This window comes from Bacillus rossius, assembly GCF_032445375.1.
Source record: "Bacillus rossius redtenbacheri isolate Brsri chromosome 9 unlocalized genomic scaffold, Brsri_v3 Brsri_v3_scf9_2, whole genome shotgun sequence".
NCBI classification, from domain to species: domain Eukaryota; kingdom Metazoa; phylum Arthropoda; class Insecta; order Phasmatodea; family Bacillidae; genus Bacillus; species Bacillus rossius.
This window is the reverse complement of record NW_026962013.1, coordinates 5,464,485-5,484,438: the sequence shown is the minus strand read 5'-3', so window position 1 is coordinate 5,484,438 and position 19,954 is coordinate 5,464,485. Positions and strand designations below refer to the sequence as shown.

Here is a 19,954-nt window from a genome sequence, read left to right as displayed (position 1 = left end):
TTTTGAGGAATCACGTGTTCAAGCACTAAAACGTTTTTACTACCTTGAACGCAAGATGAACAAAAACCCTCATTTTAAGGCATCCTATGTAGAATTTATGTCAGATTACATTGACCAGGGTCATATGTCAATGGTTCAAGAACCCCAGTTGACTACACCGTCGTTTTATATTCCGCATCACGGAGTTTTGAAACCAGACAGTAGTACAACAAAGTTACGTGTGGTCTTTGATGCATCGGCCAAGGACAGCAAAGGAACTTCTCTGAATGATCAATTACTTACGGGACCCAAACTGCAGAGAGACATAGCTGACATTCTTCTCTCATTTCGAGATCATGCAGTTGCATTTACTGCTGACATACGACAGATGTACCGTCAGATTCTAGTTCAAGAGGAATTCCGCGACTGTCAACGAATTCTGTGGCGACCATCTGATGATGATCCAGTTTGTGAGTACAGGCTCAACACTGTTACCTATGGCGTGTCATCTGCACCCTACCTTGCTATCCGCACACTCCATCAACTGGCTGCAGATGAGAAAGATAGATTCCCTCGGGCATCATCAGTCCTCCTAAAAGACACGTATGTTGATGATGTTGTAACTGGAGCACCCAATGCACGTGATGCTATCTCATTGCAAAGAGAGTTAATTGACCTCCTCAAGGCTGGTGGTTTTCAGTTGCGAAAATTTGCCAGTAATGATTTATCTCTGCTCTCTTGGCTTTCCGAAGACTTGGTGCAGGGCAGCAAGGCTCTCCCCTTGGACAACACTTGTGGACTTCCCACCGTCAAAATATTGGGTCTGCAGTGGCAATCTGAAGTGGATGCATTCGCTTACAATGTTCAACCTACTTCCTCGACAGCTACGAAGCGGAGCATACTGTCCGACTTGGCGCGAATATTTGACCCTCTAGGTTGGCTGTCACCTGTGGTCCTGCTTGCAAAATGCCTCATTCAGCACTTGTGGATTCGATGCATAGATTGGGATGACCCTCCTCCTGCCGACATCCTTGCAACGTGGCAGCGGTTCCAGCGAGAGCTTCCTAGTCTGGCTAGCATCACTATTTCAAGATTTGTCCCAGTGACCCAAAGAGAACTCTTACTAGAGATCCATGGATTCTCTGATAGTTCGGAGCAAGGTTATGCGGCAGTTGTTTATCTCAGAGCCACTTCACCTGATGGCTCAGTATCTGTATACCTTCTGGTTGGAAGGTCAAAGGTAGCCCCAATTAAAAGAGTGTCATTGCCTCGCCTGGAACTCTGTGGTGCTTTGCTGCTTGCTCGCACAATGCATAGAATCTTGCAAAATTATGGACCTCATGTGAACCTAGACCAAATATTTGCCTGGACAGACTCTACAGTTGTCCTCCACTGGATCCGTGGATCACCTCATAAATGGAAAACTTTTGTTGCAAATCGTGTCGGCCAAATCCATGACCTTGTCCCAGCAAAGCACTGGAATCATGTGTTGTCAGACAGCAACCCGGCTGATTGTGCCTCTAGGGGCTTGTTTCCAAGTGAGATAGCTGACCACTCGCTGTGGTGGACCGGTCCATCATGGCTGTATAAGCCACCAGAGGAATGGCCACAACTCACCGGCTTGATGGACAGCATGGACGAAACAGTGATGGAACAACGGATCTTTACCTTGCATAGTGTCAACCCTCTGGCAGACACTACGCTGCTGGAAAGGTTCTCATCTTTAAGCAAGGTCAAACGCATTACGGCCTATTGTCTCCGCTTTGTGCAACGTTTGCGCTTCAAGAAACTTCCCCCCCGTAGTCCACCAGATGCTAATGAGCTTAAGGATGCCGTGATGGTATGGGTTCGTTTAGCCCAGGCTTCAGCATTCGCATCTGATATCAAAGCTCTGCAAGCTAACCAACCATATCGGGGTCCACTCTTCAAGCTGTCTCCCTTCTTGGATCCTGCTGGCATTCTCAGGGTGGGCGGACGTTTGGAACTATCAGACTTGGCTTACAACCAACGACATCCAATTCTACTGCCCAAACACCACAGATTGACAGACCTTGTAATTGACCACCTTCACATCCATCTGATGCACTGTGGTCCCACCATACTACAGTCTGCTGTGCAACGTGACTTCTGGATTGTAGGTGCTCGGGGCCTCATTCGTCAACGGCTGAAGAAGTGTACTTTATGCTTTCGAGTTCGCCCTGTGCCTCGAAACCCACCCATGGGTAATCTTCCAGTCGATCGTGTCACACAAGCCAAGCCATTTCTCAAGACAGGAGTCTACTATGCTGGACCCTTTAAAATCACCATGTCCCGACTGCGGAAGGCCTGTATCCAGGATGCCTACTTGTGCCTGTTTGTATGCTTTGCCACCAAGGCAATCCACTTGGAGCTGGCCTCTGATCTGACGACAGATGCTTTCATAGCTGCCTTTCGCAGTTTCTTGTCTCGTCGGGGGCGATGCTCTGACCTTCACAGCGATTGCGGGACTAACTTTGTCGGTGCCAGTCGCTTGTTGACTGGACTAAGAGCCTTCATGTCAAGCAAGGATACACATGACTCCTTTGCTCAGTCGCTGGTTGAACACCAAGTTACCTGGCATTTCAATCCCCCATCAGCACCACATTTTGGAGGCCTGTGGGAGGCAGGTGTAAAGTCTGTGAAGTCTCTCCTCATAAAGAGTGTAGGTGCTCAGGTACTCACTTATGAAGAATTATACACTCTCATGACACAAGTGGAGGCCATTCTCAACTCACGGCCTCTGTGTGCTCTCTCAAATAATCCAAACGACATGGCTGCTCTGACACCCAGTCATTTTCTAGTCTTGGGGCCTCCTGCACTAGTGCCCGAACCAGATTTGTCCCACCTCAAGCTAAATCGTTTGTCTCGATGGCAACTCATCCAGCAAGCGCATCAGTCATTCTGGAAGCGCTGGCACCAGGATTATCTACAACAGCTGCAGCAACGACCCAAGAGCCTAACTGACCAAGACATCCTCAGTGTTGGCACCTTGGTTCTCATCAAAGATCCGAATCTACCACCATTGTGCTGGAAGTTAGGCCGTATTGTGAAGACTTTTCCTGGCTCAGATGGTGTCGTGAGAGTGGCTGAGGTGAAGACCCAACAAGGCACCTTTCTACGGCCTGTGGTGAAGCTGTGCCCGTTGCCCGCCCAATAAATGTTTAAAATATGCATTTTGGTGGGCGGTATGTTGGATTTGTAAATAGTGCTTACCCTAGATTTATGTTAACTAATTCAAGTGTTGGACGCTTCAAAATTCAAATATGGCGCCATTTCGCTGCCATTAACTCAAGCGATCCTGGTGGCCATCAGGAAAGACTCAGTGGTTCGTCTGGTACCGGCGTCATCGGACGTCCGGCTATCGTTTTTGACTTTCATGTTATCTGGTAACAGTTTCAGTACGAAACATTATGTTTCAGAACAATGGAAATAAAATTCTAAGAGACAACCACCGTACAGGTAGGATCAGTATCTCCAAGAGCCTCAAATGTTTGGGTTTTCAAGGTATCTGTCACAAACATTAATTTCTCCCCACCAACTTAGGCCATTAGTGACGATAGAGCTAATACATAAGAGCCTTCCTACAGAGGCCATTAGTGATGATAGAGCTAATACATAAGGGCCTTCCTACAGGTGTCTATACTACCAATAAAATTAGAAAGGCAAACACTGTACAGGTTGCAGCAGGGTTTCCGAGGGTCTCCAATGTGTGGTTTTAATGGTAACTTAAAACTTAAAAGGTAATTTAATATTTTAATTAATTACTTGATTCAATAATAAACATTTAAAAGTAATGTGAGGCTTTTAACCACAAACAAATATTTGTGGTAATGGAATCCCGACAAATAGCAGAGTTTTAAAAGAGACAGCTGAATAAACGGCGCATAATTTAAGTTTTGTCATTTTAATTATTTTTTTTTTTTACGTAATAACGCCTTATAAATAGACGAACGCCGGCTGCACAGACGGAAAAAGCATGACACATTGTCACGTTCCGCCCGAGCCGAGCGTGCAAGAACCGGCCAACCACAGTGCGAGAAAATCTTCTGTAATATCAAACAGGTTAAGGCGGGCTTTATAAAAGCAGCAATTTAAAAAATTTGAATTATTTGTCCAAATTCGTCATTTCAAATTAACAATCTAATAACATAGAATTGATTTCAGTTTATTTCTATAACTAATTGTTCGAGATTATATTTTAAAAAAAATTATTTAAATTGAATTTGCAAAAACTGTAAATAATATTTGAAAATTAAAAAGTATGCAAACTTTTCATCAATGTTTTCTCATGACGTTATCACGTAAACCGACTTCACGGACGACCCCCCTGGTGGGCACCTTGCACTTGACGGAGCAGATGGGGGCCAGGTCCAGCACCATGGGGAAGTGCACGTGGCTGGAGATCTTGCGGAACATGGAGTGCAGCACCTGGAACCTCTTCAGGTGGAGGATGAGCACGGCCGGCGGCGAGCTCACCAGCAGCTGCTTGGTGGCGTTGGTGTACACCATCTTGCCCGCCTTGTCTGCGGGCACACACACGCACACCCTCTGTTCTACCTTCCCGCCAGGTGGTGCATCACAATGGCACACACACACACACACACACAAGATTCACGAAATATGTACTTGAAAAAAAATCCAGAATCTGATATCTAATAATTAAAGTCCCTTAAAGTAAAATATTTCTAAATGAAAAAAATAAATAAGGCACAAAAAATATTTCTTTAAAGTTAGGTTTAATTGTACACCACACAAAACCCAATACTTTAAAACTGGCATTAAAAAAGATGGATGGGATTGTTGAAGACAGGATCCACCAAAAAAAAAGAGAGGGACGGCATTACCTCTCTTTTATGTAATTGATTCTTCAAACGTTCTCATTACTTATGACAGCACACATTGCAGTACAATTTCCAATCATAGTAGGAGGCCTGAGCAAAGCTTCGACTAAGACAAATTAATCAAACCTCTTTTCAATATGCGATTTGACTTCTCCAGGAAATTTGGTATTTGATTGATCTGAAGTTTCGGTTATGCAAAGCTTCACGTTTGTTGCACAAAGCTTTAAAAGATTGAGATTTGCTTATTAAAAAAATTATTTGTTTTATATGTGTTGCTTGAACAAAGTTGAATACAGTAGAACCCCTGTCATACACTTTTCAACGGAGGGCACAAAAATGGTGTATGATGCAGGAAAGTGTATGAAAAGGGAATGGCAATAATAAAAAAAATTTTCAATCTAGCATACCAGCCCAATGTCAGATTAAACTTAAATACATAATGTGTAAATAACTGCATCATATTAATGAAAGATATGAATTCATCATTATATATACATATAATAAAACTACCAGAAATGTAAAATACAGTCCATAATCAAGTAAAGCAGTCCTTTCTTGGAGAGGGGAAAAGTCACCAAGCCTAAGTAAATTAGAAATAGAAAAATTAGGCTATTGTAAAAAGAAAAACAGAAATTTTTTGCTGGTTTGTTTCATTTTACAAACAACTTTATGCAACAGAACAATTTTCAATAAAATTTTAACTTGAGAAACGTAAAATATAAAACAATCCGATCGTAAGAAAACAATAACAAACAAGTATTTTCAGTTCAAAGATTAATGAATGCACAAAATATGAGATCCGTTCCTTGGTAAATCGCGTGCACCATTTTCAAAATTATTCGCGCCACTAGTCTCGCTTGGTGCTGGCCATAGATGCTAATAGCGAAGTGCACAGTCTTCCCGATACTATCCATATCTATGGTGCGATAAAGTTATTTTCTTACGTTTGCAAAGGTAAACAATAAACGTTTTTCAAAATAAAAGCATTAAAACGTAGTTTATCAGGAGGAATATAACAAAAAAAATTGTGAATTTTAGGACTTTTCCACTTCATAAAAACGTATGAAACGGGAAATTAAAGATTTTATAAGTGTATGTTCCGGGAAAGTAAACCATTGTAAATATAGAACTTTCGGCGGGACCAAAATTAATCGGCGTATGACACGGGAAAATGTATGAAACGGGAATGTATCATCGAGGTTCTACTGTACTTAAAAAAAAATTAAAAGAAGGCACTCCATTTACTTTTATGAATGCTCAATACCAATATAATACATGGTTATTTTATAATTTGTTATTGAATGATGTTAAATTATATATTACTTAATCAGTTCAAACATTATGAACATTAAATTAATAATTTTTTAAATTCAATCTAATGCAGCTTCGTCAATAACAATATTCACAATTTTATTCAACATCGCAAATATTTTAAACATTTCATTTGAAGTTCGCTTTGCAGCAAACAACAAATATTCACACAGGCCTCCTAAAGGAGGCACAGCTACTGGAGGCACAGCTACTGGAGGCACAGCTCCTGGAGGCACTGATACTGAGGCACTGCTACTGGAGGCACTGCTACTGGAGGTACTGCTACTGGAGGCACAGCTACAGGAGGCACTGGAACGGGAAGCACTGCTACAGCAGTCACTGCTACTGGAGACACTGCTACAGCAGTCACTGCTACTGGAGACACTGCTACTGAGGAACAGCTACGGGAGGCACTGCTACTGAAGGCACAGCAACGGGAGGCACTGCTACGGGAGGCACTGCTACTGCAGGCACTGCTACTGGAGGCACTGCTACTGAGGCACTGCTACTGGAGGCACTGCTACGGGAGGCACTGCTACGGGAGGCACTGCTACTGCAGGCACTGCTACTGGAGGCACTGCTACTGGAGGCACAGCTACTGGAGGCACTGCTACTGAGGCACTGCTACTGGAGGCACTGCTACTGGAGGCACGGCTACTGGAGGCACTGCTACTGGAGGCACTGCTACGGGAGGCACTGCTACTGGAGGCACTGCTACGGGAGGCACTGTTACTGCAGGCACTGCTACTGGAGGCACTGCTACTGGAGGCATTGCTACTGGAGGCACTGCTACTGGAGGCACTGCCACGCACCCTGGTTGTGGCGCTGGCTGCAGCTCTCGCAGCCAACCTTGTTGTTGCCGGTCATGAGCTCGACGGCCGTGAACTGGCTGAGGCAGGACTGCACCGACGTGTCGCCCTCCTCGCACTGGTAGCGCGCCGCCAGCGTGCGGCTCCAGCTGCTGTCGCTGGCCGCGCCCCGGCTGCTGCCGCTGCTCTGGCTCAGGTCGTCGTCCTCGTCGTCCTCCTCCTCCTCCTCGTCACGCGCCGCCCCGTTGCGCCAGCCCAGCGCCAGGGGCAGCGGCGGCGGCGCGGGCACCAGCGACAGCCGGGAGAAGTCGCTGGCCAGGCGGTCCGCCGCGGGGCTGGCCAGCGCAGAGTCCCCGTTGGGCAGCGGGCTGTCGTTGGCCAGCTTCTCCGAGCTGTAGCCGGACTCGGGGACGTCGCGGGACGGCTGCCCTCCCCGGGCGTCCTGCTCCACGTTGTCCTCCACGTCCGCGTCGCTCTGCTCTGCTCGACAAGACGCACGACGTACACCGTCAACATAGACACGACTCAACCGAGTCTAACGGAGGTAAAGCTTTCCGAAACAATTAATTCCGCTTTGGCAAGAAACTAACCTCAGGAGGACACAACCTAGGAACACAGCTGATAATGTCATTATACTGTCATTGCTGACAAGGGTAGCTTTGTAATTAGAGTTCACATAAAATTTCATATTAATAAACAACAAATCCCGAATTAATACAGTAATTTATGAACAATTAAGAAAATTTTATCACTAGTGTTTTACTCACATTGATTGGGAAACATTTTAGTATACAGTAAAACACCTCTCAAGAAAATTATAGCCCAGAAAAATTCTTGCATAAATAAGTTCACAACATTTAGCGCATTTATAAATAGAACACACAAATTTTCCTTTTTAACAAGTTTTCCCTGCTTATAATTTTAAAATTCCAAGCACCTTGTAAAATTTATAAACTGGATTTTACTGTAATGAGAAAAAAATGGTTTCTTTTTGGTAATCTACCATAAACAGAAACATATTTTTTGAACTTAAAACATTTCTTTACCATTCCATAGAAATTTCTTCATGTGTATGTATGTGCAATATTGACTAATTTTGATCTAGCTGTAGGTGTAAAGTCCAAACGATATTAAATATTGTCACAATATAGTAAAATTATATACATATATAAAACATTCGAGGTTCAAGGAAAAATATTGTAGTAAAAATATTGGAGTAAAATATGAAAATTAAAAGAATATTACCTTGGCAAAAGTTTACTAGCCTTACATAAGTTTATTTTTGTACTTATTCTTCTTATATTCCTGGCATGTTTTCAATTCAATATACAATGGCATAATGGTAATAAAAAGAATTTTTCAATTTATCAAATGGTTAAGTTAGGTATACATATAATGTGATATTGTATAATGGGTTGGTTGATATACCGTATTTACTCGTGTATAGCGTGCCCTCGTGTATAGTGCGCACCACGATTTTTGCAACAAATTCCAAAGAAAATTTTTTTTCCCCCGTAAATAAATTTTACTAGAAGCGCTGTATCGTCACAGACGAGGAAGCGAAGGAAGTGGGAGGGGGAATGGCGACAACATTCTCTCTCTCTCTTTTATTTTACTAGCTGCGCTGGCTTTCTGTAGAGGGGGAGGTCTAAAAATAAACAAGAGACGTGCGAGCGCACGTACGTGTGTGTGTGTGTGTGTGTGTGCTGTGAGCGTGTGTGTGTGCGCGCGAGAGACCAGGTTGTGTGTGTGTGTGTGTGAAAGAGAGGCCTTGTTGCTTGTGCGTATGTGTGGGGGCTGGCCAGAAACGTCACCCGTCACGGCAGTTAACGACTTCCACTCCTCCTCCCCGCCTCGCCCTATCAATTTTTTTTTTTTCGTGTATAGCGTGCATCCTTATTTTTTTCCTTTACTTGAGGGGAAAAAAGGGCGCGCTATACACGAGTATATACGGTAGGTTAGAGACATTTAAAATACATACTGTAAAATCATTAGGAATTACCACATTAAAAATCTGAGAAACAATTGCTATGAAAAAGCACATTCTCTTTGTTAATTTTTTTTTCTGACTCTTGAAACTTAGATTAAGATTCTGATTCCAGAAAATTGGAATTCGACCCATCACTAATATTTATATACATATTTTTAATATTCAATCTAAAATGTTGAATTCAATATCAAACTACATATTATGAATATCAAATATTATTCACGAACACAGAATATATATTTTGAATACTCATTCACCCATACCCATTTCTAGAGTTTTTGAAAAAACTTTGTATTAATGAGAGTTTAGTTGTATCCTGGTTTTTATTAATGAGGTTGTCACTGTATAAGAATGTGGAGCTAGCAAATGGAACGGAGAGGGGGCAGAGCGGTAGTCAGCCACCTGAGTCGGCGGACTTGCTGGTCCCGCCGTTCTCCTCGGCCGCCTGGTCCGGCGACCCGGGGGACTTGCCCTTGCCCTTGCGCCCCTTGCGGGCCTGCTTGCGCTCCTTCTTCAGCTGGTGCTTGGACTGCTGGCCGCCGGCCGGGCCCTCCAGCGGCTCGTCCCGGTGGCTGCTCTTGCGTCGCCACGCCCGCGGCTGCGACTGCCACACACCGCGCACGCCACCCCTCGCAAACCTCCCACTTCGTTATTTTACAATACCAATAACCAACTATACGTACTTGATTCGAAATAACAAATATTCATTTCCTTACGAATACTCAACATTGTATACACCTCGTGAGTTAGTTCACTGTTGAGGTTAAGTCATTTGTGCCACATAAATACAAGTTTTAAACATGCGACAAGTATTCAAAGTTCCTTTCACTAGTGTCCCGCTAAACAGTAATGAAAAAATTGCTTGAACAATTCAAAAAAAGGTCACATTTGTCATTTCAAAATTGAAAGCAAAATTTTGTTAGAATTCATTTTATCACAACATCAAATATCATGGTCACCAGCACCAGAAGAGGGAAAGAAAAATAAATAAAAGTGAAAAGATAAGGAACAACCACCCCCTACCCCCTTATCAACAACCATGGACCACAACATCACAAGTACAGCTAAAAATGTATTTAAACTGCAATTTCTAAAGCCAATTTTTCTATTTCTCTGGATTACTTGACATGGAATGACCCCCTTATTATAGTTCCATATACATTTGACATTTTTAAATTACTGTGTTTTGTATTTTTTTTAACCCATGAGAAGTGTGAAAATTGATTTGAGTAATAAAACTGCTATTTGTGATTAATTTTGCATTCCATTCAAAAATCTTATTTAAATAACGAAGGGGGAAAAAAACAGCATCACGAAAGTCCAACATTAAACTACACATAAATTTGTAACTTATACCTTTGAATATATATACTGTATAGAAGTCGCCAGCCCAGGTTAAAATTTCTAATACGGTTTTGAGGTAGTTGGTTAATTCACCGCCGCAATCGCCACCATCTCTAGGGCATCGACTCGTGGTGGTCCCTGGTGGACAAGTGTCGAACTCTTCAAACACCCCTTCCCCCTCCCGTTGAACGAACTTGAGCTGCAGTGAATGATTGGTGAGGGGTGCGGGGAATGACAGCGGGCGACAGAGCTGCGCTCTAACGTGTAAATAACAACTAAGACGATACAGGGCGTTACGGCAGCGCACTGCAGCGGTGAAGTTCCCAAGCTGCTCATCATACGCTTTTGAAAAACGTAGAGTAAATCCTATCCACTCGCGACTTCTATACAGTATATATATTCAAAGCTTATACCCATTTGCTTCCAGCCGCCCTCTATCGGGCTGGCCGTCTCGCTAGACCCCGGGACCCACCTTGTCTGCGATGACCGGCAGGCTGAGGTCCAGGAAGCTCTCGACGCGGTTGGACGAGTGGTGGCAGTCCTGGCACTGCACAATGCTGACGAGGTAGCCGCGGAACACGTGCTCTGGGTGCAGCAGCCTCTCGCTCAGCTGCGCGCCGTACGCGCGGGCCTTGCTGCGCAGCTCCCCCTCCACCTGGGTGGGGTCGCACTTCTCCGACAGCCCCAGCTGGCGCAGGATGTTGAGTTGGTAGCGCTGCGCACACCAGGCCACTCACGGTGGCGCACACCAGGCCACTCACGGTGGCGCACGCCAGGCCACTCACGGTAGCACGCGCCGGGCCATTCACGGTAGCACGCGCCGGGCCATTCACGGTAGCACGCACCGGGCCATTCACGGTAGCACGCACCGGGCCATTCACGGTAGCACGCACCGGGCCATTCACGGTAGCACGCACCGGGCCATTCACGGTCGCACACACCAGGCCATTCACATCAGTCAATAATAAAACAATGTACAATAAATGAAGATAAATAACTGAACATAATACAAAACATTTACTTACTTGCAGAAACAAAGAATTTTGCTTCACCAAGCAAGCAGTTGCCATGACGGAAATCTACGCAGTTTTCACTGATTGACCATCCTTCCTACTCACCAGATCTTAACTCAACTGACTTTTTTTTTGGTTCCTTAGGCTAAATGAAAAATATTAACTACGGTGTTGAAAGATTCTACCCTTTTTGTTTCCAGTTACAATACCTAGGTGAATTGTAACAGGATAGGTATAAAGAGGAAAAAATGACTCACTAAATTTTAAAGGTTATCAGTGTTGAAATTTTTAATTTACTTAATTTTCTTAAATATTTTCCTTCAAATATTGTTTTTTGAATACTGAATCCTTTGAATGCTAAGGATTTCATTGGCCCATTCCTAATAAACAATTTTTTTTTTAAATTCTCACAGAACCACGCCGAACCTGCAATAAGGGGAAGGGGAGTCGCGGCACCGACCTTCAGGTCCTCGCTGCGCACGCCCTCCAGCATGTGGCGGAGCAGCTCGTGGGAGTCGTGCTGGTCACCGCCGGCGAACTGGGGCCAGCGCTGCGTCAGCTTGGACAGCAGCTTGCGAGGCACGAACACCTCCGCGCGGTCCGAGCGCAGCTCCTCCAGCGCGTCGGCCAGCGTCTCCGTGAGCGCGCCCCAGCGCCCCAGCTCCCCGCCCAGCGGCGGCTGGAACACACGCACCGGACGGCTGTGGTCCCACGCCTCGATACGCACCTTCCCGCCGAGAGGTTTCCACGGAGCCCTTTCAGAACACTTCAAACACTTCAAACACAGCAAAATCCCTTGTTTACACTTTTCAGGGGGAACAAAGGAAAAAAAATGTACTTCATTTCCTCACATAATCGTCGCACATTTTATTCTAAAATCAAGTTTAGAAAAGTAGGGGTGCGACGATTATGCGGAAAAAAAAATTATTTTGTTAGATAAAGTTATTTATGAAAACAAAACCCTTTCATGGAAAGTACATTTATTTAAAAAGTGAAGTATAAAAGAGCACGCCAAACAATTCAAAATTAATAAGTCGTGCAACATAAATCTTTCAACTTCAAACAGAAAAATAAATTTTGTGATACAAGCCGAACGAACGCGTTACTATCGCCGTATACACACCACGAAAGAGTGCGGGCCATCAGAAGTAGTTAACTCGGCACTCGACAGAAAGCGTGCGCTGCATGCACTCGGCGAGATATCGATATTCGGCTACGTGTGCACGCTCTATACAGGAAGCAACATAACCAAACAGAGAGAGCATGCGTTGCATGCATCTGCGAGATATCGATGTTTGGCTACGTGTGCACACTCTTTACGGAAAGAAACATAACCAAACATTAATAATTGCAACGAGCGCTGCTACAATTTTGTAAGTGGTACACTGCGGCGACGCAGACGAATAGATGAAGGTTATAACGTTGAAAAAGTCTTTAAAAGAAAATTTACACATCAGAAAACTTCGTATTTCCGTTAATTAAATAAGTAAGAGGTAATGTCAGAAAAAGTCTATCTATCGAACTCGCATGTATCGATTGTCCGTGTTTATCGTATACTTTCTACGGTCCCGGCAAAATTGCCATACAACTAAGGTTAAAAAAGTCCGCTTGTACCGATGTTCGAATTACCGTTTTGTCCGCATTGATCGTACAAAATATGTGGTCCCGTCACTATAAATTATAATAGATGATCGTTTAACCATAAAGATTTTGCAGAAATAACCATTTCTTAGAAAGAAACCGTCATAAAAACAGTAACAATAGTATACAGTAGTAAAAATCACCTTAAATCTGCAGCCAAGTAATGGAGCACGTAAATATGAAAAGACAAATGAACAACTTACGAAGAAATATGGATGATGTACCATAACTACAGTACAAACCCAATTGTTATCCAAAGATAATTACCATAAAAAGAACTAAAGATTCTTTGTCGATACCATAATTACTACAGAAGCACGATAGCTACCACATTTGCACTACAGTTACCGTAACAACCGAGATGTATATTTACCGTGACGGTAATGTATTTATTTATGACATATTAAAATTAAAGAACATTATTGAAAAAAAAGGATGTTAAATTTTTATATGTACGTTTGGCACATGTTGCGAAGAAATAATGCGATCTGAAAGAATGCAGTACTACTACGAAAAGTGAAAAGGGTACTTGTGGATTTTTAGGTTATGGCAGTATCTCTCGTTTTTCAGTAATTTCGGCCGAAAATTAACAAACGTATCGGAAGTCGACAGAAATGCAGATTCAACTAAATATTGGTAAAATCGGCTTCTTCAGTACAGCTCTACATTTGATGACATGAGTAAACATATTTCAGACTTCAGGATATTGAAAAAGTCTTTAATTTCCATGTAGATTTATTGTGCGTATGTTTTTTTTGCAAGTGTAAATTGAATTAAGTAAAATACTTCCATTTTTATTTATTTTTCAACTGATTTAACTTTAATGACAAGTAACTGATATATTTCTGACACTAATTTTGGGTTGAAATATTATTTTTTAAAAATTCTTAGAGTGAAGTCCACATCTATTGAATGTCCGCATCTACTGAATTTTTTTGTTGGTCCCCTGAAAAACGATAGATAGAGGTTTGACTGTATTAGCTTTTTTTTTAAATACATCGTTCTATACGGAAAAAATATCCACACAAAGCGTTCGGATTCTAATAGCGGGACCAAAAACATCATGCGACGTTTACGCTAGAGTTTTTTTTTTTTATCCAAATTTTGACACCCCGATGATTATGCCAGTGCAACGATTATGCGATAAAAGAGGGTATACTGAGAAAAAACTGTAAAATTATTGTAAGTGATGGGTCGACTCTAGTACTTTACAGTAGGCATGTGCGAGAAAGACTTTTTTGAATTCGAGACGAGATCGAGAAAGCAATTTAAAAATTCTCGAGAATCGAGTCGAGATCGAGAAATCTGTACTTTAGTTAACAGGATAATATGATCCAAAAAAGTAAAACTCAATAATCTGACAAATATACATAATTATTCAATAATTTTATCAAGTATCCACAATTGCAATTACAACTTTACCTTTACACTCAAGTTTATTTGCCTATTGTCGTATGTAAACATACGTTATTGACTCCATAGTCTATACAGTTTCCTTGAGCCATGGACGGTACTTGATCATGAAAGTCTGAACATTCGCCACTATCGATATGTCACTATCGATACGGACCGCAATTTAAACATCATGTTGCTTGTTATATACTGCTGGCCGTGTGTATAACCTAAGGCCATAAAACAAAATGCAATCGCGGAAGAATTCTGCAGTCATGTTCATGTTTATATTTTTATTTTTTACCGTACCGTTTTACGTTGATACTTGATATTGATACCGAAAATGATTTATTTTTAACTTTAATGTTGGTTTTATTAACGGAAAATAATCATTTTCTTCTGTAATTTAATGTGATAACCACAGCACAATTCATTGTTTACGTTTACCGTTTCATGTAGTGACTTGTGAACGGAAGTTGTTCGTTTTTAACTTTTTAATAATTTATCGTGTATACTCTCGTAACAAGTATATTTTAATTTATTCGATCTACGTTACGTTGAAGATATGTTAATTATTTCAACACGCAACACAAAATGCTGCTTCAATATATTATATTACCTAACCTATTTCTTGTTTACAAAATTCTCGAAAATTCCGAGCCAAAAAAATTATCTCGAGACGAGATCGAGAAAATTTCTGTCTCGACTCGTTCTCGATGATGCCGAGACTCGCACATCACTACTTTACAGATTCCAATGAAGTTTCTATTATGTTCTCCTCTACATTCAGGGCAGCAGAATATATTTTTATATTGCTTAGAAACATGCTGCAAAAGTTTGTAAACCTGAACAGTCAAAGAATACCCGAGACCCACAAACAGAGAACCTGGCGGGAATGGCAGGCAGCGGGGCGGCACACCCCGACGTGGCGCTCACCAGGTCCTGGTCCGGGTCGCCGGCCAGCTGGAACTTCTGGCCCGGCTCGTGCATCTCCTGCAGGATGGGCAGCAGGTAGGGCGTCTGGGCGAGGCACTGCAGCACCGCGTTGAAGAAGCACGTGTTGCCCAGGTTCGACAGCCCCTGTGGCGCGCCGCAACACACACAATCTCACACACGTGCCGCCAACCCCGCTCTCATTGGCCACATTTCCCTTCAACGTTCCATGCAGTATTTTTTTTTTCATGAAAATGTAGCTCATATTAGGTCTCTAACTGTCCCGGTAACAAAAATGGACCATAGTACTCAGGCAACCTTTATTACCAAAGGAAAGATTTTATAGTCTATTACAAAGTAAATTTTAATTCATAAATTATAGTTTAGAGTATTAACAAAACACTTAAAATAATTATGCAATATACTAAAAATAATTTGATTTCGATGTTTTTTTTAACATGAAAAAAAACCAAAAAAATCAAAAAACTTAACAGTTACGTAAATATAAGCATCTGTCTCCTATACATTGCATATTGATTTTTTTAAATTCTAATTAATAGTATTGTAATAATAAGACAGTGTCAAAAGCTAACATTTAAATTTAAATACATTACCAAAAATCAATTTAAATCATGCAATAAAGTAAATATTTTTTTCACACTGCTTATATTGTTATGTAGTTTCAGTAGTTCAAAAAACACTATTATTCGTTTAGATACCAGAGAAAATGTGATATAAGCCACAATTTCAGTAAGCTTATACTATATTTTAGCATGATACTAGTAACATAACATTCATAAAAACAAAATTGGTGCTAAATAATCCTTTAAAATTTTGTATACAAAAATTGGTCAACATATAAAGAAATAAAGTGTTGGCTCCGAGATGAACGAGGAGAGAGAGAGAGACAGAGAGTGCGTGCTGTACCCGGACGCGCGGCAGATTGCCCGGCGCAGCTGCCGTGCTCTTGGCCTTGCTGGAGGAGTCTCCCGCCATGAAGGTCACGCTGCGGTTCGAGTCCACGACTGGCGGCAGCTCATCCTGCACGGCGGGCGCGGCCTCGATCACTGCAACACGGCACGTCCGTGTCACCCGCGCAGCCTTGAACCAGCCTCCCCCCCCCTGCCTACCCCAACTTCCCTTGGCCCACCACCACCACGGCACAGGCACGTTACACATGGACACGACATCATGTGGTTTCACTTTCAGGCCAATTTAGTTTTTTAAAACGGGAGATGTCGGTGTTACTGGTTTTTTTTTTATTTTTGAAGTGAAACATCTTTGCTATGGGGGTTACTGTTTTCGAATGTTACGAAAATTCAGATTGCATGATGGGGAATACGTATTTGGTGGGGGGAACCAGTAGACGAGGAGACAGCAGGGGAAGTGAACAGTCAGTGTAATTCACCAGAGACATGCTGCAAAGAGCAAAAACCTATACCATGTGGTATTTTTTTCTTTTATAAATATGTAAATAAAAAAACTGGGCCTGCCTACTAAAAAGAACTAATTAGAGTAAAAATGTATATCATTTTGCAATAATAAGTTATGAAGTTTCAAATTATATTAAATTCTGAAAAATTCATGTTTACTGTTTTAGTTACGAAGTTATAAAACTGTTACACATTAGCCTACAAGTTTTTTTTATTACAAGAAAAGGCTATTTTAAGACCAGCACAAAATTTCTTTAGATATAATTAAAAATTTTAAAACATTATTAAAATAACAATTTATCCTTTAAATCATTGGAAAATAATGCCCACCTAATAAAAAAAAAACAGATTTTGAAAGAAATAACAACAATTATTTTAAAAAACTCAAAGTGCATGCCCCTAACCAAGGTCCCAAAAATAATTGATTTTTCAATCTGCATTTGAAATAGCTATTATTGACATTCCAAACATGCATACCCTAACAAGTATAATTGTCCACAAGAGTGTTTACCAACTCCTTGGTTCTATTGCCTCAACTGGACACTCCAATCGTCCGTTCAACATTGCTATTTTTTTCAACACCACATTAAAACTGGTATTTTTGCTAATTTTTTTAAGAGACCTGTGTTAGCTTAGACAGACAAATGTGAACATGGATTAAGAGTTAACAAAAAAAAAGTTCAGGAGCCAAATTAACAGCTAGAAAAACATTTTGGTCAGAACCAGACACGTACTAGAGCAGGAAAAAAAAATTATAAACAAGGGTTCTATGACACACATTCCTGCCCTCATTTAATTTTTCAACTATCAGCTATTTTTCTTTTCAAAGTTAAAAAGCTGGCCATAATTGAATAATGTTTTACAAAGCAGGCACAAAAAAAATACCTGAAAGTTTTCTGTCCAGAAAGAAATTCAGCAAATCATGAGAAAGGAGTGAAAGAATCTCTGATTTCAAATGAATAAAAAAATAAAAGTTCAAAAAAATTGAAAATACTATAAACTGCTTCAGTAACACAATAAACAATAAAGAAACTTCCATAGATAAACCAAACAAAATTATGTAAAACTAAATAAAAATAAACCTCTCTGTTTTTTCTTGCTTTAATGTAATCCTCAAATTCTAACCTTAGACACAGGGTTTATTTTATCATCAATTGTAGAGACATTCTGATAAATATGTCCCAGAACATAAGAAAACACTAATAAAATACTGCATTACTGGCAGCATCAAGTAACTCAATTTAACAACTATATTTTATGTTTATCTTGTGCATGTCACGTGCATTAAGTAAAACACAAAAGTACCTTGTAAGCTATATATTTTTTGTGGTATTAAAAAATATTATTACTTATTACACTAAATGCTGTATTTTACTCTAACTTAAAATTCCATTGATTGTTAGATATATTCCTCTTTGGATTCTTAGTTTCTCTAGATGAAAAAATTTATCTACAATTAAATTTATGATACACTTCAGTTTACTATAATAAATACTATGTAAAATGGATATGTTCATAACAGGTTTCCCAGCCTCCTACACCATAGATGAACCATTATTAATTTTAAATATTTCTAAATCACTGGCTATATTTCTTACTATTGAAAAAAAAAACATAATTAATGAGACAAAAACCTACCTACAGTATTTAGATTTACAAATGAAATTTTACAAATGTGATTTTTCATGTAATTTAGCCATTTGAATTTTTTTTTCTCCAAAACATTTCTCTACTGACCTGCTTTGTCCTAGATTACTCCAGGTTATTATTAGTAATGTTTCATGAGTGTTTTATTATTTCCTTAGACCAAACAGTGAACTAAAATTTAGACCAAACAGTGAACTACTCAAATTTTTTAAACATTGAAATTAGGTTCGGTCTAGTACTTTATATCATGGTAGTTTATTTTTATGATAAGTTTAAAAGTAAATTGAGCTTGTGTTATTTTTCCATAGGTCTACTTTTAGTTAAAAGATCATCCCCGTCTGCTAGTGTAAAGACGGACAAAAAATGGGCTGGGATCCTAAAACTTGATTCAACTTTAAACTTGAAGTTCTCGTGCACCCCTAGTCAATACCATCAATAGCAGTAAATGTTGGGGGAAAAAAAAGGGGGGGGGGGGAGGGTGTTTGTCTGTAAAGTCGGTTTACGGACGATAATTTTACGTGATAACGTCATAAGAAAACATTGATGAAAAATTGCATATTTTTATTAATTGAATTGAATAATTATCACTGAATTATCATTATTATGTATAATACAAAGATGGAGTTAATTGAAAATTACAATTTTTTTCATTGAATACTAAATAAAAGCAGTTGACTTTTTATACGATCGTTTAAATGAGATAATATTTTTTAGTCAAAATTGTAACAACTATTATTACTGCACTCGCCGACCGATGCTACTTTTTTTTAATAATCAAAGAACAAATATATGAGATTATATCGCTAATGAATTTCTTAAAATGCAAGAATTAATTACCTTATTTGCCGCAATTGCTGTTGTTATAAACAATGGAAACCACATTAACTTTTCACTTCACTTTATAAACAGTTGACAAAACAGTTCACGTTAGGTTGTGTGCTGCCGCTGTCTCCCTTCTACGCGGACGCATCGTCCGATGGAGTGGGAGAGAGATAGATGCGTCACAAGCCGATTGTGCCTCTCTATCGCTTGTTTCGCGCTCCCGCTCGCACGCTCGGCTCAGGCAGAACGTGACAATGAGTCATGCCTTTTTTTCGTGCATGCAGCCGGCGTTCATCGATTTACAAGACGTTATCACGTCAAAAATTTGCAGGTTACAACAGGTGATGCCCGGAATGGGGGGGGTCCACCGCTACTCACCGTTGGCGTTGCAGTTCAAGGGCAGCAGAAGCACGGACGACTGCCTCTTCACAAACTCCACGCACTCGAGCAGTTTCCGCTTGTGTGCCGCGGGGATCTGGTCGTCGCAGGAGTAACACCTGCCGACACGCCCCCACACACACTCCCAACCACAGCCCTGCCCGAAGCTGCACACGGCCAGGCAGCAGCGAGGTCGACGGAGTACTGATGTCACCTCACGTGATCACAGTACCATTTACAGCGAAACCTCGTTAATACAAAACTCTCTTAAATACGTGTTTTCACAGTCCCTAGAAATCACACAGGAGTTATAACGCTAAGTAATTTATTTTAATACAAAAGTACGGGCATTATGATTGTGACGATGTTTGATAACGAGCATATTTTAAAGCATAAAGAGATG

The 19,954-nt window shown here is 40.9% G+C and overlaps 1 protein-coding gene across 2 annotated transcripts in view; it reads right to left on the bottom strand.

The window, feature by feature from the left end:
* Positions 1-19,954, bottom strand: part of LOC134543293 (ubiquitin carboxyl-terminal hydrolase 16/45) — a 39,395-nt gene that overhangs the window by 7,500 nt on the left and 11,941 nt on the right. For both annotated transcript variants that reach the window (XM_063388203.1, XM_063388202.1), the window contains exons 5-12: positions 19,552-19,670; positions 16,199-16,338; positions 15,275-15,418; positions 11,766-11,984; positions 10,765-11,007; positions 9,351-9,552; positions 6,962-7,438; positions 4,336-4,520 (exon numbers count right to left, since the gene is read on the bottom strand). In XM_063388203.1, the coding sequence (XP_063244273.1) occupies positions 4,336-4,520; positions 6,962-7,438; positions 9,351-9,552; positions 10,765-11,007; positions 11,766-11,984; positions 15,275-15,418; positions 16,199-16,338; positions 19,552-19,670 (1,729 nt within the window). The remainder of the gene's footprint in view (positions 1-4,335; positions 4,521-6,961; positions 7,439-9,350; positions 9,553-10,764; positions 11,008-11,765; positions 11,985-15,274; positions 15,419-16,198; positions 16,339-19,551; positions 19,671-19,954) is intronic.